The 13,532-nt window shown below is 48.8% G+C and overlaps 1 protein-coding gene across 1 annotated transcript in view; it reads right to left on the bottom strand.

Annotated features, from left to right (window-relative positions):
* Dpysl5 (dihydropyrimidinase like 5) overlaps positions 1-13,532 on the bottom strand; it is an 86,489-nt gene that overhangs the window by 42,894 nt on the left and 30,063 nt on the right. The window contains exon 2 of the mRNA XM_052186223.1: positions 7,270-7,534. Within this exon, the coding sequence (XP_052042183.1) occupies positions 7,270-7,530 (261 nt within the window). The 5' untranslated portion in view covers positions 7,531-7,534. The remainder of the gene's footprint in view (positions 1-7,269; positions 7,535-13,532) is intronic.

Genomic DNA, 13,532 nt, shown 5'->3' with positions numbered 1-13,532 from the left:
AAAAGTTTAAGTGGTTAACAAAACTGGCGAGCAGAGGGCGGAATGTCAACAGGAGAGCTGTGATTGTGTATGCGATGCCTGTGGCAGGAAGAATTATAACTGAGCTCACAGTGACACACTCCCTGGCATACACACCCTCTCATGGAAGAAGGAAGGGACCAGTGAAGAAGATGGCACCCTGTCTTCCAGAAAGGAAGCCAGCTCTTTAAGTGAGCCTCAACTAACCATGTGAGCCTATCCCAGGTCAGGGCTTATCCTGACGGGAGAGGTTTCGGGTAGGGATTAGAGGACAGAGAGGGATTTGGGATGGGAGCAGCTTTGAAGATAGAGTGTGGCTCGAGGCAAGGGACTCTGCCAGCCTCTGGAGAACAGAGATCAGCCTTCAGTCGGGAGCCAACAAGAACAGGAACCTCAGCCTTCTCCATCCACAGGAAACCTACAACTAGCACAAGACCTTGCCAGAACATCCTAAGCTCCAGCGACACCTTGATGAGAGCCTGTGAAACTGTGGGTGGTAGAGGATCCTGCTCGAACCTCCCACCGACCAAATGGCTGATGAATGGTTATTGTAAGTCCAGACGAATACAGTAATTAGTTACACAGAAGAAAATTAGCATAACTCTTTGCAAGTAAGTGGACCAGTCACCACTGGAAAGCAGGAAAGGATTGCTTCCAGGTGCGCGAGACAGCAAAACAGAAAGACTGGCTGAGTTATGCTGAACCCAACCAGCACAGCCAGGCCACAGGGCGGCAGGCAGCCAGGAGGGCAGCACGGTGTGGCAGCAGCTGAACCAGGAAAAGGGGCTGGGATGCTGCCCACAGGTCAGTGAAGGTGCCAGGATGTCAGAGCAAGAGACGCAGGCAGCAAGGGTATTTTAAAGGGCAGAAGAGGGACCAGAGAGACCCACTCAGTAGTTAGGCAGAGTGCTTGCTGCTCTAAAGGAGGATTGCATTTAGTCCCTGACACCCACAGCCAGTAGCTTACAGCTACCTGTAACTTCAGCTCCAGGGGATTCTGGGCTGTCTTTTGGCTTCATTGAGTATCACACACACACACACACACACACATCCTCAAAAACAAAAAAAGATTGTAGAACATTTCTGTGGAAATGCAGTCAAAGTACGTGTATCTTTCCTCAAGGAAGCACACACACTGGAAGATGATCTAGTGTAGAGGAAGAACACCCTACCTGGAGGCTCACATTTATCTGGCATGTGTACTAACTCATTAGCATCCCCTAAGCAGCATCCTGCCCCAAAGTGCTGACAGCCCCATGATCCGAACACAGGGATAGCTGCCATCTTGGGTGGGTGGAGGGCTCCACAGCTGGTCTGAAGTCTGTTAGTTCTGTGACATCCTGATCTGGTCTAGGCAATTCAAAAGTCTTGAAGTGCCAAGGAGATTATTTGTATGTGATCAATTAAAAGGCTATAAGGTTATCCAAAGAGATGTCTGGTTTAAAGCAGTGGTCCTCAACCTTCCTGATGCTGCAACCCTTTAATACAGTGTTTGATGTTGACCCCCCAACCATAAAATTATTTCATAGTTACTTCATAGTTACTTCATAAATGTAATTTTGCTACTGTGATGAATCGTAATGTAAATATTTGATATGCAGGGTGTTTGATGTATGGTCCCTGTGAAAAGATTGACAGACCCACAGGTTGAGAACCACTGGTTTAAGGAGTTCCTAAAATAGTCAGTGGGGGGAAAAGACTTAATTCTTCCAGATGTGGTGGCACACACTTTTAATTTCAGCACCTGGGAGGCAGAAGCAAGTGGATCTTTGAGTTTGAGGCTAGCCTGGTCTACACACTGAGTTTCAGGACAGCCAAGAGTGTCTGTTATGGTTAGCTTTGGGGACTGGGCAGGTGTGTGTGTGTGTGTATGTGTGTGCACATGTGTGCGTGTGCATGTATGTATGTGTGTGTGTGTCATTCCTTCCTCCTCTCAGTCCCTGTGTCAGCGGGGAAATGGAATTACACAACTCCAAAGGTCTCTGCCAGCTTTGTCCAGGGATAAGGAGATACTTGAATTTAGGGACATCAGTTCATAAACAAGGCCACGTGGGTCTAGACCTCCACCGGCAGGAGGCATTGCGTAGTACTTCAAAGACTAGAGAAACATTATTTTAGCCAGAATTATACAGAAACTGGAGTTAAAGAAAAAGAAGAAAAGCAATAAGCAGCCATTTAAAAAGATTTAATTCCAAGAGAGCAAACTTCAGAGGCGGAAACAGCCTACCCAGTGGGTAAACAGACTCCCTGGGAAGGAGGCTGGCAAGGCGAAGGCCTAGGGGAGTTCATTTACAGCCTGGCATATCTCAGGACCCTGCCAGCTAGGACCCTCTGTAGTGGGAGATGGACAGGGAGGGCAAGGCCCCGCCCACTGGAGGCGGGATATATCAGACCTTTTCAGTCTACGCCACTCAGCCCCTAAGCCTGTCCCATACCTGCCAGGCACTTTCCCGCTGGCTGAGCGTAAAAACCTCTTGATGGTGACTTTTCCATGGGAGGTGATCTCTGTGGCCCGACAGCCCTGGGCACAGAAAGAAGCTGTCTCTGGGGCCTCCAAGAGGAGGGCCAGTCTCACCAGCACCCTGTTTGTTGACCACTCTAACCAGCTGCCCACCTCTCTATTATGATTTTTGCACAGGACATATAGAAAGGTAGAATATGGTGCCAAGGGTGCTCAGAAAGTATAGGGGTGGCAGGCTTAGGACAGGGCTTGGGAGCCTTCCTCTCAGGGCCTGGAATGTGAGTGGGGAAACAAATGCAGATAAGATTGGCAGGCAAGCTATGCTAACAAATGGAATTCAGCTGTCAGCCTTGGCATGTGAGGTGAGGGCAGTCAGGATGGGCATCAGGGCACAGCCAAGGCACAGTGCCATTCCAGACAGCCAAGAAAGTCCCCCAAACAGTCTTCCTGCCAGCATTTAGAATCACCAGGATACCTTAAACAAAAATGCAGATGAAGGACAGGGCAGACCTGATTTAACTGGTCTGGGTTAGGGCCTGATACTGGCATCTGTTAAAATTTCCCCAAGTGGTTCTAATGAAAGTTGCTTCCAAGGACTAAAAACCTATCAGCCTAGGCTGTGGTTCTTATACTAATTTTTTGGAGGAGGCATGAGAGGCGCACAGGAAGCTTTTGACAGCGGCACACATCTGCCCACCTATCAGCACCATAGTGAACAGGCTGCTGCCTACAGTTTTAAAAGACTGATTTTGGGCAGGCATTGTGGCACACATACTGAATTCCAGCACTCAAGGCAGAGACAGAGGCAGAAAGACAGAGACAGAGAGGCAGAGAGACAGAGAGGCAGAGGCAGATGGATCTCTCTGAGTTTAAGGCTAGTCTGGTCTACATAAAGAGTTCCAGGACAGCTGAGGCTGCTACCACACAGAGAAATCCTGCTCTGTGAAAAACCAACCAACCAACCAAAAGCTGATTTTGGATTAGGAAGAGGGTTCAGTGGTTAAGAGCACTAGCTGCTCTCTCAGAGGACCCAGGTTCAATTCCCAGTACACAAATGGCAGCTCACAACCATTTTTAATTCCAGTTCCAGAAGACTCACAGACACACATGTAGGATACACACGCGCGCGCACGCGCGCACACACACACACACACACACACACGCACACACATTTTTAATTAAACAAAGAAATACTGATACTGATTATTTCACCTGGTCATAAAAACCACCGATAGACAGCAGTCAAACACCCATGTGACCGTTCTTGGTGGCATAATTAATATGAGTTACTCACAGAGGACAGTTCTGACCTTTAACCCACACAACTGGTTGCTGGCTGCTCCTTTCCCTACATCTGCCTCCCCACAGTGGAAACCGGCCTTCAGGAATGGGACCTGCGTTACTGCCAGTAGTTGGTACTAGAGGGGAAGCCTGTAGGTGGGAGGGGTCGAGGCGGGAGGTGGTGCCTGGGGCAGGCAGAATAACAGTGGGTCAAGTGATGGGGCTGTGGGTGAAGGAGCAAGGCAGAGCCTGCCGCCGGCTTGCTACAGTGCTGGAGAGAATTCCCTTCAGACCCAGCACAATGGAGACCCAGATGTCCCCGGCAAAGCCAGACTTCCAACTATTTTTTTCCGGTCTGATGGCTGGTCTCCAAGCATCAAGCATGAAAACTCTGAGGAGGGCATGCGTTGGGGATGCAGGGTTTAGGACTCAAGTGGGTCTGCCTGACAAGCAGGAAGAGAGGTCCCTCCCTCTCTGCAGGCGGATCTCCCCGGAGCTTTTCCTCCAGACTGCGATTCTATTATAAACCCGGCTCCTCACAGTCAATCAGCCTTTTTAATTCAAGCTAAGCAGATCCCTGGCGTTCATCCCAAGTGTACATACAGCCTCTGCATGAAGGCCAAAGCTGCATAAAAACCCACAGGCCTGATCAGCCTTTACCAACAGGAGAGCATTTCTTCTACCAGGAACCAGCGGAGGAGATCAGAATGTTTGATGTAGGAGCCTAAGTGAAGGAGACCGCAGGGAGGTGCTCCCTTCTTGGGAGACCTGAGGAAGAACTTCTGAGGAGGTCAGGGAATTTGTTACCTGAATGGCAGACAATAGGTAGGCTGGGGCACAGAGGCCTGCTTGGGAGATTGATATGAAACATTCCTTCAGCGGCTGGTGACCTCCCACTGGAAGGACCAGGTGCTCACTGACAGTAGGGTGGGTTCTATGTGGAATGCCACAAAGCCAGGACACTTAACTAGTCAACAACTTGAAGAGTTTTGAGTGAAAGAAGTACTGGATTTCGTTTACATAAAATACCTTAGGTAAATACTCAAAACCAATCTAGCACATATATACTAAAAACCATTGACTCAACTGATTTGCTTTTATTCAATCATTCATTCATTCATTCATTCATTCATTCATTCATTTTGAGAAAAGTCTGTGTATGTAGCCCTGGCTGACCCAATTTTATGCAGCCTAGTCTGGCCTCAAACCTGCAACAACAACCCTCCCATGTCAGTCTCTCAGGTGTCGGGATGTCAGGTGTGTCCCCCACTCTTTGGCTCTTGTATACTTTACATAGTGAAGGGTATAATTTATGAATAACACTTTGTTGCTATATTTTTTAAAAATCTGTAGTATCTGAAGTCAGGATTGTTGTTACCCCTGGTGGAGACTGGGTGGGGCTTCTGGGTCTTGGTTCATTGAAAAAGAGCTGGTGACCAGAGCATGATCAGGTGTGGCAACTTTGGGTGCCTGGGCACAGCTCTGTGTGTACAGTGTACCTTAATACACTGAAAACAGCCACAGGCAGCTGGATGGTGGTGGCTCGTGCCTTTAATCCTAGCAATTAGGAGAAAGAGATAGATTCATTTCTGAGTCCCAGGAAAGCCAGGACTAAACAGAGAAACCCAGCGTCAAAAAACTCGAAAGAAAGAAAGACAGACAGAGAGAGAGAGAGAGAGAGAGAGAGGTTGGCCTGAGTACTCAGGGTGGTGGCTGGACTTTAAGAAGAGCCCCAAGTGCCACCACAGCATCCTGCAAAAGGACCCCAAGTTTATGAGGATGGGGTCCCTATCTCACTAGTGAAATGCCACCTGGGGAATGCAGGGACTTTTTTAGAGCAGAAGGCAGAGTGCCAACTCTCTTCTCCACTCCAGGATGTCTGCTTCTCTTCCCTAGACTGAGAGTCCTCAGAGGTCAGGCAGTGGCTCTTGCGATCAGTCACAGCAAGGTCCTCTGGGTATCTATTCTGCAGCCCCTGGGTTTGAAAGTGGGTATGTCCTCACCCCGGGGAGATCTCTACGCCCTCTGCCAATCATAGACAAGCCTATAGGGCTGTCTCTCCAGAGCCCAGCCTCTCCTGTCTCTAAAGCCCCAGCCAGAATCCTCAAGGTGGGCTTGGGGGACCTGTCAGTCGCTGCTTAGCAGCAGGAACACCTGAGCCCCAGGAAAACGAATCTCACAGGGAAAGTCCTGAGCTTGGGGAATTTAAGGTGCAGGACCATGTGGGGATTTGGGGCTGCAAGCCCGAGTAGGACAGAACTGCAGGCATAGGGCTAGAGACTGGTGTCTGCCGTTCACTCAGGAAGCGTTAGTCCTCCCAAATCAGATTCTCTGAGGACTGCAGCCACGGCAAGGACTTGTGTTCCAGGAGCTCTGTATTTTAAAACAGCTCCACAGTGAATCTAAAACCTGCTAGGTATAGAGATCCACAGGGACAAGCAACGTTCACGTGTCCATTGGGCAAATATTTGCAGGCAGAATCTCTAGCTCCAGCAGAGCAGTGTGGTCCCACCTTGTCGCCCACAGAGAAGCTGGCGTGTGACAGACAGCTCCTTACCAAGGTGAGCGACAGCAGTGAGGGCAGCGATGGCCAGGGTTTCATCCAACCGGGCCTCTTTTTGCAAAATGCAGTTTTCTTTTGACTCATCTTTCTCCCAAGTCTGGGTTTCTGAATTTCGTGTTTGGGAGCAGACAGTAGTTCACATCCAGCTCTGTAGATGAACTGAGTCTGTGATAACCCACGCCAAAAAGAGAACTCACTTTCCACACTGACCGAGGGAATAAATAACCAGGCTTAGAGGCTCATACATAACACTTTGGAGGCTGAGACAGGAGGATTGTCTTGAGTTAGAGGACAGCTTAAGCTACAGAGTAAGACCCTATCTTAAAAAAAAAAAAAAAAAAAGCAGGGCATAACTGCATCTTTAATCCAAGCACTCAGGAGGCAGAGGCAGGTGGACTGCTGTGAGTTTGGGGGCAGCCTGGTCTACAGAGTGAGTTCCAAGCTAGCCAGGGCTACATTGTAATTCCCTGTCTCAAAAACAAATGAACAAACTAGGGAGAATTATAGAAGATAGCTATTTTCCATTCCCACTTTCTGCCATTTGAAACATCAAGAGGTGACTTAACAATCTGTCACCAACACTGGAGACTTAATTTAGCTTACCATGCATAAACAAATCTACCAAATTAACATACACAGCAATAAACACCAGCTGATTCTCATCTTTCCTAGATTCGTGTTACAGGACATAAAAACATAAAAGCAAAGTCAGCGCCTGCTTGGTACATGGGTGGTTCCATCAGCAAAACAGACATACGCACTTCTCCTTTAAAGGACCTAGGACGTTTAGCTGTAACCCCTAGTCTAGCTGCTTCATCAATCCCTAGAGAAACTCCCTTTCTTGTAGCAGGATAGGGAAGCACTGGTTCACGTGGGTCTCCTCTGGAGCAGTTCCAGAGCAGGATAAAGTAACGAAGAGAAAGCCACTTTGGGTACAAAGCATTACCTTGGTCCCATGGTAGAAGTCGTCCACACACGTGGCATTCATGAAGGTCTGGTGGAAGTGGGTGCTGGTGTCAATCCCTCCAGGGATCACCAGTTTCCCGGTGGCATCAATCACCTTGGCCCCACCAGGGATCATGAGCTCACGGCCCACCTGCTGGATGATGCCGTTCTCAATGTAGACATCCGCCTCGTGGGTACAGTCATCATTTACCACCTTGCCTCCCTTGATGAGAATCCGCACGCTGGCTGAATTGGCAAGCATGTTCCTGTGGAAGGCGAGTGGGAATCCGGTTAAGGTCACGTCACTCAGTGACATTTCATAGTCACCCCTTTCTGTTAGAGGTAAGTTCCACAGCCAGGGTGAACAGAAGCCTGAAACACATGGTCCTGTGGGAAGCTTTAACCACGAGCCTTTCTTTCCCTGACCTCACAGAGGGTTTTATTTGGAACCTGGGCAGGGCGACTGGGACTCCCAGAAACATCACTTTTAAATGTGTTCAAGTACACGTGCATGTGTGAAAACATGTGGAGGTCAAAGGTCAACCCTGAACAGTACTCTTCAGGGGTTGTGTTCCTTTTTTTTTCTTTTTTTAATCTTTTTCAGTTTATTTATTTCAGTATGTGCATGAATGTTCTGCCTACTTATCTGTATGTGTACCACATGTGTGCCTGGTGTCCAAGAAGGTCAGAAGACAGTTGTAGGATCTCATGAAGGATCACTGTGGACCACCATATGGGTGCTGGAATCGAAGCCTGGTCCTCTGGAGAGCATCGAGTGATGTCACCACTGAGCCGTCTCTCCAGTGCTGTTGACCACATGTCCTGACCAGGAGCTTTCCAGTTAGCGTAGGCTGGCAGGTCAGTAGGGCTAAGGATTCTCCCATCTCTGCCTGCCAGCTCTGGGATTAGCAGGGTACACTACCACACCCAGTCTTTCACATGGGTGCTGGAGACTTACCCTGGGCCTTCCTGCTTTCCCAGCAAGCTCTGTACTGTCAGAGCCATCTTCCCAGCCCCAAGACATCACTCTTTACCTTTCTGAAATGCTATCTGAATGTATATAGCTCTGTAGTCCTACTTGTCTGTGAACTTTTGTTTTTTCCAATCTATGTCCCAAGTACTGGGATTACCAGTGTGTAATTTATGCAGCTTGCTGTAAAACATTTTCATACCTACTATCTAATGTTATTTCCAAAATCTCACTGGGAGCCACACTTTTACAGGTGGGAATGCTGAAACTGCTAAGATGTTTGTGACAACCACATATCCAGGTCAACTAAACTGGCTTACATGACCAGTATCTCTCTAGCCCTCCATGGTGTAGAAGGATCCTGGGTCATGTCTTAAAGAGCCACATTCTCCATACCCCACGGTTGTCTAACTTGTGATATTCTTCCTACAATTAGCAGCCCTTATGCCCCTGGGTGAGTCTCAAAAGAAGACTAACCACGAAGCCTTGGGAGCTGGGGGTAAGCTTGTTGAACTGCTGAAAAACCCCTATAACCTTCAGCCAAGCACCAAGAGATTTAAGACATGAAACTTTCTGTCTTTCCTTTCTTCCTTCCTTCTTTCTTCCTTCCTTCCTTCCTTCCTTCCTTCCTTCCTTTCTTTCTTTCTTTCTCTTTCTTTCTTTCAACAGGGTCTCACTATGTAGCCTTAGATGGCCTGGAACTTACTCCATAGACCAGAACACAGAGATTCCTCTACCCCTGCCTCCCAGATGCTGTGATAAAGGCGTGCATTCCTTTGCCCGACTCTAAGTTCACCTTCATACATGGTAAATGTCTTATCCTTCAGGACTGGATTCTCCTGAAGATGCTGCCTCTGACTCTGCCTGTACCTTCTACAATCTCGAGTGCTCCCACGGCACTGGATTCTATGCCCACGAATGGACTGAGGCTTCGTAGCAGACGCTCGTCAGTCACCTGGACTTTGTCACCTCTCCCTCCCCCAGTGTCTAGTAGAGGCTATGTGTATTTTCTTGGTTGCTGATGCTGTGATAAACACCTCGACCAAAAGACACTTGGGGGAGGAAAGGGTTTATTTCAGCTTACAGCTTACAGTCCACCATGGAGGAAAGCCAAGGCTGGAGCTCAAGGCAGGAACCAGGAGGCAGGAGCTGAAGCAGAGGCCATGGAGGGGCCGTTTCCTGGCTTGCTCTGTTTCCTTTCATAGTCAGCTCAGGCCCACCTGCCCAGAGGCAGCACTACAGAAGAGAGACTGGGCCCTCCTACATAATTAACAATTAAGAAAATGTCTCCCAGACATGCACACATGCCAATCAATTTCTCAGTGGAGGTTTCCAGGAATGTAAAGCAGACAACTATGACTATACAGGGACCTAGAAAGTAAATGGTGGAGGACCTCAGCTGCTAACAGCACTTTGACAAGCAGCATGGTTTAAAGCGTGATCAGGAGACCCATTCCAGAAGTTTCTGGAACATCTGTCAGTTTGAACAGAGACGACCCATTTCCTCTCCTCTTCCCCATTCTGTTTTGCCTGCCACCAAGCAAGTCACACTCAGAAGTTTCATGGCATCTGCATGTTTGGTTTCTGAATAGGGACTGAGGAGCTTATTTTACATATCAAAGCAGACCTGGCCTCCAGGTTCTCCCTGCATCCCTCAGTCCCCAACCCGGAACTTTCTAGCCCAGGGGCTGAGATGCCTTTTCTCCAGAAGTTCTTCCCTATATAATTCAGGCATTTTGGTCTCTCCCTCTTTCTCTCCTTCTCTCTTGCTACACCTCTTTTTCCTCTTTTTCTTCTCCACCTCTCTCTCCCCACGGTGACTTTCCTGGGTCAGGACCTTGGGGGCCAGTAAACTCACCAGATAACAACTTCCCAATAAACCTGCCTTTAATATAATCTAATCTGGCTCACTTCACCTGCGGAAAAATAACCTGTCACCGTGCAAGAAGCAGCTCTTGCAATAAGAGTCACCAGCAACCTACAGCATGTGGCTTGCTCTCCTGCAGTTGTTAGACTAGGAGTCTTGTGGCTTTGTCATGTGTGGAAACAACCCCAAGAGAGGCTCCAGTGCCCCCTAAGCCTGGCCACCAGGTGCTCCTGAGCCACTGGGGGAAACTGGCATTCAGGAGCTGTTGCCCTGGAGAGTGTCGAGACATAAGACAGGTGGCAGGGAGTGGCAGCTGTGACCCTTGAACATCTGCTCCCTGAAAGGCCTCGGTCTGACCTCTGGGGAGAAGAGGCCTCCCCCCAGTATGGGAGGCCTTGGCAAACAGGCCATGGGAGGAAACTGAAATAGAGGGACTCGGGAGACGGGGACAAGCCGGGTGTCTAAGGCCAGACACATATGGCAGAAGCTTTTGTCCCACACACCCAACAGTGGAGTCTTAACTTTATGTGAAATAATCTGAACATGGGTTTGGTTCTCAGGTAATGGAAAGAACTATTCTGGCCAATCCTCCCTTTCGCCTTCTCTCCTTCTCTCTCTTTACAAAGCCATGTGTGATGAGGAAGGGAGAGGTCCAGTTTTTGTGACGAGATGGTGGTGGGGCAGGGAAGAGGGGACGAGGTGCACATACATAACCCTTGCCTTTCCAAGCGGCTTTAAGGCTCACAAACACTGCGGTCTTGCCATGTATTCATATTCACGTTTTAAAGGACAAAACTGGTTTCCCTTGGCGCTCACAGAGCGTATGTGCAGGGTACGAAACCTGGAAGGATGCAGCGGCAGGAACAATTCACACAGGATACAGAGCTCTGCCACCGAAATCAAAAAGCAACGTGACTGTCAGGACATTAATATTGTGAGCCCAGCCCCTACTGTGCAACCCTGGGAAGAGCAAATATGGTACGCAGCGTCAGCCTCCGTTGAACAGGAAGAAACGGAAGTTTGAAAGTACAGGGATTGGGGGAGGGGTATACTTCAGCTTCAGGATGGGCAAACGGAAGGAAGTGAGCAGTGGGAACGCAGCCCAGGTGATTGCTGTATTCTTCATAGTTTCCGTATTTTCAAAGTGTTATCCAATAAACTTGTATTGTTTATCCAATAGGAACATTCATACGTTTACTTGAGTTTTGTTGTTTGGGTTTTTGTTGTTTTTGAGACAGGGTCTTTCTGGGTAGCTCTGGCTGAATTGGAACTTCCTATGTAAATCAGGCTGGCCTTGAACTCTCAGAGATCTATTTGTCACTGTCTCCAGAGTGCTGAGATTAAAGGCTTTTTCTTTTTTTCTTTCTTTTCCCCTCTTTTTTGTTACAGAGAAGCCAGGAAGAAAATGAGCTGGTCCAGACCAGCTGGCAGGCTCCAGCCCATGTCACCCTTCCTCAAAAGAGGAGGCATCACTGGTCCCAGGGCTCCAGCACTCCTTCCCCTTCTCTCAGACTCTGGCTTGTCACTGTCTCAAAACTTTATCTTGCCTCTACTTCCCAGCGGACATCCCAGAAGGCAAAGGTGGCCCTGATCGCTCCCCTGAAGAATAGCAGGCAACCCTGGTCTGGAGACCCCACTCCTACAGCACTGGGCCAGTCTCGGACAGTCAGGCTGGACGGTACACTTAGAACCCTGGAAAGGAAATGCCTTCACTCGGGAGGGCACTGCTGTTGATACTACACACAACACCAGCATCCGAACCACAGGAAGGCTTGCCAGGTCCCTGAGACTGAGGCTTTGCTGTCACTGACGCTACCCTCCTGGTGTCAACAACACACATTTACTCAGGATTTCATCCATGTCCTATGTCTCCCGACCCTCAACTGTATACACTGAATTAGGTCTTAACCCCCGGAGCAGATGGCAGTATCCGGACATGTCTTTAAAGTTAAATGAGGCTAAAAATAGAGCAGAAGCCTGACCCGATGGGATCGGTGCTCTCGTAAGAAGAGAGACCAGATGGTCTTTTTCTTTTTTTTCTTTCTTAAGATGTTAAAAACTAAAAATAGAGAGCTGTACGAGACCACAGTGAGAAGGTAGCCATCTTCCAGCTAGGGCAGGCCTTCCCTGACAACGGACTTCCGGCCTCAGAGCTCGAGGCGGAGTTAAGTTTCCAGTTTACTTCAACCAGTATGGGGCATTTTGCTATAGCATCATCAGCATACAAATACAAACGCACACAGTCTTTGTTAGGATTCTGTCTAAGCTCCACCCTACACTTACCTGGCAACAGCCAGGTATGCCCCGCCCCATAGACCTGGCCCACTATAAGAGGGGCTACTTACCCCTCCTCTCTTCCCTACCCCCCCACCTCCCCCTCATCCTACTCTCACCTCTCTGCCCCTTGGGCTCTCCTCCCCTCCCCCCTCTCTCCATGTGATATGGCTGGCCTCCATTAGTCTCTCTCTCTCTCTCTCTCTCTCTCTCTCTCTCTCTCTCTCTCTCTCTCTCTGCCTCTCTAACTCCCACTTCTATCCTGAATAAACTCTATTCTATACCATGCCTGTATGTGTGTGGTCCCTCAGGGGGAAGAGGTGCTTGGTCATGGGCCCCCTGGACACCCCCTTCCCCCACACCGCTGTGCCACACTCCCTTAACCCCCATTCTCTCTTCGTAAGCCCCTTCATTGATGCATTGGCCTTTCATTGGTGCGATTGGCCTTTCCGTCTTAGCCTTAAGCGATGCGGCCAATATGGAAGCGGGATGATCTAGGCCCCGGATCTGCAGCTGCCCAGTGGAGCCATGTCTTTATAAATCACAGTCTAGCCTCAGGGCAGGGTTGGACCCAGTGCTACAAACAGTGTCCTGACTTCTGCTTCTAGCTGTAAGAGGCACAGTGAATTGTTGTCACCAGAACCAAGGCTTTAGAACACCCTCAATGTACTGCCCTGTATTGTTGGGATAAAATTGAGGCGAGGTTGTTGAACAAACTCACTGTTCATGCATTTGGAGATTTTCTTTAAAAGCAACATTGTAATTGCTTGTAACTGTTCCATTTTACTGGACTGTCTTCCTACTGCCTGAGGGAGACACTAGTAACCACTTCACAGAGGAACTGAAAGGAAAAGAGATAAACACTGACAGATATGGTTTAAACTGGGTACCTTTCTCAGTCTCCCAGACTGGAGCTGGCATGGGTGAGACCAGCTGTTTATAGATGACAGAGAGGGGGGAAGCCTCGTGACATCAGTGTCTTCCCACAGGTCTCTATGTTTCCTAGTCTGTGTCACCAAGATGCCAAGCCCTTCTATTCCCCCCTCTGTTGACATTCATTATGCCTCTCACCTCCTCTGTAACCTCATTAGCACCTGTGCCTACAGCTCTTGCTCGGCTCTGCTAAACTAAACAAAAGAAGCGCGTTCCTGGC

This window comes from Apodemus sylvaticus, chromosome 6 (genome assembly GCF_947179515.1).
Source record: "Apodemus sylvaticus chromosome 6, mApoSyl1.1, whole genome shotgun sequence".
Lineage (NCBI taxonomy): Eukaryota > Metazoa > Chordata > Mammalia > Rodentia > Muridae > Apodemus > Apodemus sylvaticus.
Note: the sequence above shows the minus strand (reverse complement) of the source record. Positions and strands in the feature narration are given on the sequence as shown.